Source organism: Centroberyx gerrardi, chromosome 3 (genome assembly GCF_048128805.1).
Source record: "Centroberyx gerrardi isolate f3 chromosome 3, fCenGer3.hap1.cur.20231027, whole genome shotgun sequence".
NCBI lineage: Eukaryota > Metazoa > Chordata > Actinopteri > Beryciformes > Berycidae > Centroberyx > Centroberyx gerrardi.
This window is the reverse complement of record NC_135999.1, coordinates 1483132-1490631: the sequence shown is the minus strand read 5'-3', so window position 1 is coordinate 1490631 and position 7500 is coordinate 1483132. Positions and strand designations below refer to the sequence as shown.

At 46.3% G+C, this 7500-nt stretch overlaps 1 protein-coding gene across 1 annotated transcript in view; it reads right to left on the bottom strand.

Moving 5' to 3' along the window:
* Window positions 1–7500, bottom strand: part of hnrnpll (heterogeneous nuclear ribonucleoprotein L like) — a 29705-nt gene that overhangs the window by 2685 nt on the left and 19520 nt on the right. The window contains 5 exon segments of the mRNA XM_078282092.1: window positions 1050–1171; window positions 1373–1602; window positions 3255–3314; window positions 5801–5873; window positions 6228–6440. Coding sequence (XP_078138218.1) covers window positions 1050–1171; window positions 1373–1602; window positions 3255–3314; window positions 5801–5873; window positions 6228–6440 — 698 coding nt within the window.

The following is a 7500-nucleotide window of genomic DNA, read 5'->3' as shown; positions in this document are numbered from 1 at the left end:
GGTAGTACTAGCAGCAGTATCAGTATTGGTAGTAGTGTTGGTAGTACTAGCAGCAGTATCAGTACTGGTAGTAATATTGGTAGTACTAGCAGCAGTATCAGTACTGGTAGTAGTATTGGTAGTAGTACTGGTAGTACTAGCAGCAGTATCAGTATTGGTAGTAGTGTTGGTAGTACTAGCAGCAGTATCAGTACTGGTAGTAATATTGGTAGTACTAGCAGCAGTATCAGTACTGGTAGTAGTGTTGGTAGTAGTACTGGTAGTAATACTAGCAGCAGTATCAGTACTGGTAGTAGTATTGGTAGTAGTACTGGTAGTAGTACTAGCAGCAGTATCAGTACTGGTAGTAGTATTGGTAGTAGTACTGGTAGTAGTACTAGCAGCAGTATCAGTACTGGTAGTAGTACTGGTAGTAGTACTAGCAGCAGTATCAGTACTGGTAGTACTGGTAGTAGTACTAGCAGCAGTATCAGTACTGGTAGTATTGGTAGTAGAACTGGTAGTAGTACTAGCAGCAGTACTGGTAGTAGTACTAGCAGCAGTATCAGTACTGGTAGTACTGGTAGTAGTACTAGCAGCAGTATCAGTACTGGTAGTAGTACTGGTAGTAGTACTAGCAGCAGTATCAGTACTGGTAGTAGTACTGGTAGTAGTACTGGTAGTAGTACTAGCAGCAGTATCAGTACTGGTAGTACTGGTAGTAGTACTAGCAGCAGTATCAGTACTGGTAGTAGTACTGGTAGTACTAGCAGCAGTATCAGTACTGGTAGTACTGGTAGTAGTACTAGCAGCAGTATCAGTACTGGTAGTAGTACTGGTAGTACTGGTAGTAGTACTAGCAGCAGTATCAGTACTGGTAGTAGTATTGGTAGTAGTACTGGTAGTAGTACTAGCAGCAGTATCAGTACCGGTAGTACTGGTAGTAGTACTAGCAGCAGTATCAGTACCGGTAGTACTGGTAGTAGTACTAGCAGCAGTATCAGTACTGGTAGCAGTACTGGTAGTAGTACTGGTAGTACTGGTAGCAGTACTGGGGTCAGGTGTCTCACCAGACGCTGAGTCTCTTGCTGAACAGCTTGATGCTGTTCAGGTGAGTGACGGCTCGGTCCACGGCGAACTCGTCTCCCATCTCCACCAGCGCCGTGCCGGGAACGCTCTTCATGAACTTCACCTGCAGCGGCCAATCAGAGCGGGGGTCAGAGGTCACAGCACCGCAAACCACAGGTGATAGAGAGGTGTGAGGTAAAGACAACTGGTGTCATTTAGAGTTTTAGCCGATTTACTTCTGTCTACACCCAGCGCTTCCCACAATGCATCTCTTTGGCGCCGCTATATGAAACAGAGAGGCAAACACACACACACACACACACACCTTCTCCACGTTGCCGTAGAGACAGAAGAGGCTGAAGATGCGGCTGCAGTTCATCTTGGCGGGGTGCAGGCCGCTCACCATGGCGACGGAGCTGGAGGCGGGGCCCAGGTAGCAGGAGGGGGCGGGGCTGTGGGGGAGGAGCAGCGGGTAGGAGACGAGCTCCTGCACCTCCTCGCCCCCCCGCCTCAACCTGCTGCTGCCGGGCAGAGGCAGCAGGGGGCAGTGTGCTCCTGCAGACACACACACACACACACACACACACACACACACACACACACACACACACACAGCCTGTTATTAACTAGATTTAGATGCTTTGGAAACTGATCATTTGATACTGATGACAGAAAAACAGTGGAAAGAGAAAGAGTTTATGACAAAAACTACTGAGCGACTGTTTAGGCAGCTTTTCTAAGTAGGAAGTTGAAAGTAGTTGTGTCTCGTTCAGGTAGGACACAGACCGCTTCCTTTGTGGTCAGTTGCAGCTACAGTGGTTCCTCAGGTGGAGCAGGAAATCCCACAATACCTTGCAATACCAGTGAAGAAGAACAAAACTTCCCCAACATCCGCTAAAATTAATACTGGACAGAAGTCCTCGTTTTGAGAAAAAGTTTTCCAAAATTAACAAATGAAAACTAACATACATCTGACATGTTCAATTCATTTTGATGTGAAAATTGTCAGCAGTGAGTCATGTGACTTGATTTGAGTCCAGTCAGTGTAAATGAGCGTTAGCGTCCTGCGTAGTTTAGCTAGCTAGCGATAACGTCTCTCCTGCCTCAGTTTGATGGAGGAGAAATGAACTGAGAGAAAAACCACAGGAGGAGTTTGATCATTTCTTTAATGTGTTTTAAAAAGCAGTTTGATCAGACCGGCTGCTGGAGGAGTGGAGCGGTCCTGCAGTCACATGACCAAGGCTGTCTGTCTCTGACCAGGTGGTTCAGACAAGGAGCTGCTGAGGAAGCTTCCTAGTTAGGGAGCAAGGAAGGAGGAAGCATCCTTCTGAAGGAGACAGAGGCTAACATGACTATAGCCACTGCTAGCTTTAGCTTCTACTGGATACTGTATGCTAGCTAGATCGTACAGCTACATACAGTAGTACTGTAGTACACAGTAGATATACATAGCAGGCTGTAAGATACATAATGTATTTGTGTATTTTCTTTCAGTATTTCAGTACAATTTCATGTTCACTTTTCATACTTCACTTTTATTTACCAGTTTGTCTTTCTTTTTGCTTTAGTTTTTATTTTCCTTCTAAATGCTTTGACAGCAGAACTGAACTGAAGAGAGCGAGGAGGTAGAGAGACAGAGAGAGAGAGAGAGAGACAGACAGACAGACAGACAGACAGACAGACAGACAGAGAGAGAGAGAGAGAGAGACAGACAGAGAGAGAGAGAGAGAGACAGACAGACAGAGAGAGAGACAGAGAGAGAGAGAGAGAGAGACAGACAGACAGACAGACAGACAGACAGACAGAGAGAGAGAGAGAGAGACAGACAGAGAGAGAGAGAGAGAGACAGACAGACAGAGAGAGAGACAGAGAGAGAGAGAGAGAGAGACAGACAGACAGACAGACAGACAGACAGACAGAGAGAGAGAGAGAGAGAGAGAGAGAGAGAGAGAGAGAGACAGACAGAGAGAGAGAGAGAGAGAGAGAGACAGACAGACAGACAGAGAGAGAGAGAGAGAGAGAGAGACAGACAGACAGACAGAGACAGACAGGCAGAGAGAGAGACAGACAGAGAGAGAGAGAGAGAGAGAGACAGACAGACAGACAGAGACAGACAGACAGAGAGACAGACAGACAGACAGAGAGAGAGAGAGAGAGAGAGACAGACAGAGAGAGAGAGACAGACAGAGAGACAGACAGGTAGATACCGTAGCCGTTGGATGGATGTTCTCCCAGTATAGCCTGCCGCTGCCTCCCTTTCCCCCGCTCTGCAACACACACACACACACACACACACACACACACACACACACACACACAGAATCCTTAGCCAAATGAGAGCTGACAGCAAGGTTGTTGCCAATGGCACCATCACACACACACACACACACACACACACACACACACACCATCAGCAGTATAGCTACACAGTGACTAAACACACACAACCATTTTTAGCCGAGTAATGGAGACGGGCAAAACACACACACACTTCTGCCTGTGTGTGTGTGTGTGTGTGTGTGTGTGTGTGTGTGTGTATGTGTGTGTGTGTGTGCGTGTGTGTGTGTGTGAGTTTGATATGGTCGACCTGTTCCGGTCCAGAGTGACAGCCTGGGTTCGGAGAGTCTGACCCAAATAAGGCGAGAGACGCAGGAGGTGAAACCAAGCGCTCCCTCCAGATAATCCTCCACAGCAGGAAAATCTATTTTTAGCCTCATTTTCCACAGAGGAACCAACACTCTGACTGGATCAATCAGCCTTTATTTCTGCAGGTTCATGATCCATCCTGCTTCACAGTTATACTGGGAGCTGACCAGTACAACCAGTCTGCTGCAGCTGGAGGTTCGGTGCCTTGCTCCTGGGCTGCAATCCTGTTCTCTAACCTCCAGACCAGCAGCCCAGAGAGGCTTATAGCTGCATCTGTCTCCATGATGGAGGAACATGGAGAACTGTGTTAGTTAATAAAGTGTAAATCTGTAGAACTGTGTGTTAGTTAATAAAGTGTAAATCTGTAGAACTGTGTGTTAGTTAATAAAGTGTAAATCTGTAGAACTGTGTGTTAGTTAATAAAGTGTAAATCTGTAGAACTGTGTTAGTTAATAAAGTGTAAATCTGTACAAGCAGCTAGAAGCAGAGAGCAGCTGAGTCAGCTTGTTGTGGTGTGGCTGTAGATCCATTCAGTAACGTTCTCAGTAAAAGTGAATAGTGTGATAAGGTGGATTTGGTTACTGTGACACAGTAAACTGTCTTGTCTTTAGCCCTAGTCTCTACTCCAAAACACTCTGAGTTGTAGCTTGAGAAGAGTCAGCTCAGTTGCTCAGCTCAGCAAACACGCTGATGTTAATGTGAACACGCTAACGCTAGCCGCTACTAGCTACGTTAGCTAGTGTGCTAATCAGATGTGTTAACAACAAGACAGTGATGTTAGCTGACCAGATACTATGGTTAGCTAGCTAACAAGCTGACATTATCTAAACACTAAATCAATCAGATGGATCAGTGATGAAATGATCAGTTCAGTCAGAAACAGACAGAAATTAACCGTCTGTTCAGTTCTGTTGAGACGACAGAAACAGTCAGCTGTTCACAGAGCTGAGGACCTCCAAGATGGCCGCCGGGGGGGGGTGGGGGTGGGGGGGTGACATCTCCGCGCTGCAGAGCTCCATCACAGCACCATCACTCCTCTAACAGGATGCTTCTCTGTTAAAGCTTTGATAACAAAACTTCAGTGGAATTAAGTCGATGAATTAATCTGTTGGTCTGTGAGCAGATCCAAGGTCAGTCGCTCTGTTCAGCTCTGTTCAGCTTTCTATGGACATGACACTTGACAGTGGACTTTAGTCTTTTATCTGCTTCCCTCTTCAGACTCTCTCTCTCTCTGTTCCTCCTAATTACTGTATAGGCTGTATAGAAAAAGACTGGAGACAACATGGCCGCTCGTCCTGTAGACTACAGGACGAGCGGCCATGTTGTCTCCAGTCCACTTCATTAACAGTTTGACACAAACAAAAAAATATCATGTTGAAAAACTAGAAGCAGTTTCCAAAAGGCTTCGTTCAGATTAATTTGTCTATCTGGATGTTTAAACAGTAAGTTGTGATCTATCAGAGGGTCAGGAGACGGAAATTCATTCATATATTTCTACTGAACATGTGTTAATGTCCTCTATCTACTCTATTCTTATTTCATTTCTAATCTAATCTGATTTAAAATAAATCTGATTTAATCTGAATAAATCTAACCTGATCTAATCTAATCTGAATGAATCAAATTTGATCTAATCTAATCTGAATAAATCTAACCTGATCTAATCTAATCTGATTTAATCTAATCTGAATGAATCTAATTTGATTTCATTAATCTAATCTGATTTCATTATTCTAATCTGATCTAATCTAATCTGATTTAATCATTTCTAATCTAATCTAATTTGAATTAATCTAATCTCATTTCCAGTAAACAGGAAGTTGTTACACCTTTCAACAATCAGAACATTGAGCTGCATTCCATCTCCATGACAACAGTAACTTCCTGTGTAGAGGTTAGAGGTTAGAGGTTAGAGGTCAGAGGTTAGAGGTCAGAGGTTAGAGGTTAGAGGTCAGAGGTTAGAGGTTAGAGGTTAGAGGTTAGAGGTTAGAGGTTAGAGGTCAGAGGTTAGAGGTTAGAGGTTAGAGGTCAGAGGTCAGAGGTTAGAGGTTAGAGGTTAGAGGTCAGAGGTTAGAGGTCAGAGGTCAGAGGTCAGAGGTCAGCGTACCTCGGCGCAGCAGGAAGGGTTTGGTGTAGTCCCAGCTGGCGTTGTCGTTCCGCACAACGTTCAGTCTGCTGGGCTGCAGGGGGACAGAGCACAGCACCGCTGGGTGGGTGTGTGTGTGTGTGTGTGTGTGTGTGTGTGCAAGAGTGTGTGCGAGCACCAAGAGGGGGTGTGTGTGTGTGTGTGTGTGTGCATGAGTGTGCCCTTGTTTGTTCACACTGTGTCTGAGAGCACTGTGTGTGTGTGTGTGTGTGTGTGTGTTATGGCTGAAAAATATTGACAAAAAAATCTAATTGCAATTATTTGACAGAATATTGCGATTTAAACTGCAATTCATATCATCACAAGTTTTTCTTGTGTGTGTGTGTGTGTGTGTGTGTGTGTGTATGTGTGTGTGTGTGTGTGTGTGTGTGTGTGTGTGTGTGTTTACCCGGGCGTACTCGATCTTCAGTGTGCAGCAGCCGGCGTAGATGTCGGCTCCGTTCAGAGCCAGCTTGGCCTTCTGGGCGTTTTCCACTGACTCGAACGTTAACGAGCTCGTTAAGGAGGACCAACCGGGACGCTCCGAACCACAAACAACCAGCCAATCAGAGGAGAGGAACGGGACCAATACAGTGACTGTTCTAACGTCTAGAGGTTTTGGTTTCATCATTCATACAGAATTCACTCCAGGCAAAAACCAGCAGAAATGGATTTGGAAGATATTTCTGTTTCTGGAACAGACTGACAACTATTTCTTTAAAGAAGTGAAATCTAACATTATCAATACTGTTTGTAATTTGCTTTGTATCGTGTCTTGTTTCTGTTTTAGAATGTTTCATAACGTCTGATGCTGAACATTTGACTGCTTGAATGTGTGGCTGAACTGTGTTTCTTCTTCTTCTCTCTGGATGTCTGAAGCAGCCTGGTTACATGCGGGATAAATGACTAAACTGAAAATCCCATCATGCAGCATCAGGACCAAAGTTTCCTCTGAGCTGCGACTAATAACTGATCACATGACCAAATATCTTCCTATCAGCCAGCAGATCTGCTGCTGAGGGATCAATCAACTGATGTCTCAACTTCACTCACTGCTGCTAATGACGCTACTTTCTCCTCTCCTCTCTCCTCTCCTCCTCTCTCCCCCTCTCTCCTCTCCTCCTCTCTCCTCCTCTCTCCCCCTCTCTCCTCTCCTCCTCTCTCCCCCTCTCTCCTCTCCTCTCCTCCTCTCTCCCCCTCTCTCCTCTCCTCTCCTCCTCCCCCCTCTCTCCTCTCCCCCTCTCTCCTCTCCTGCTCTCTTCTCTCCCCTCCTCTCCTCTCCTCCTATCTTCCTCTCCTCCTCTCTTCTCTCCCGTCCTCCTCTCCTCTCCTCCTCTCTCCCCTCTCTCCTCTCCTCCTCTCTCCTCCTCTCTCCCCCTCTCTCCTCTCCTCCTCTCTCCTCCTTCTCCCCCTCTCTCCTCTCCTCTCCTCCTCTCTCCCCCTCTCTCCTCTCTCCTCCTCTCTCCCCCTCTCTCCTCTCCTCTCCTCCTCCCCCCTCTCTCCTCTCCTCCTCTCTCCTCTCTCCCCCTCTCTCCTCTCCTGCTCTCTTCTCTCCCCTCCTCTCCTCTCCTCCTATCTTCCTCTCCTCCTCTCTTCTCTCCCGTCCTCCTCTCCTCTCTCCTCTTCTCTCTCCTTCTCTCCTCTCCTGTCCTCTCTTCTCCCCTCCTCTCTCCTTTCCTCCA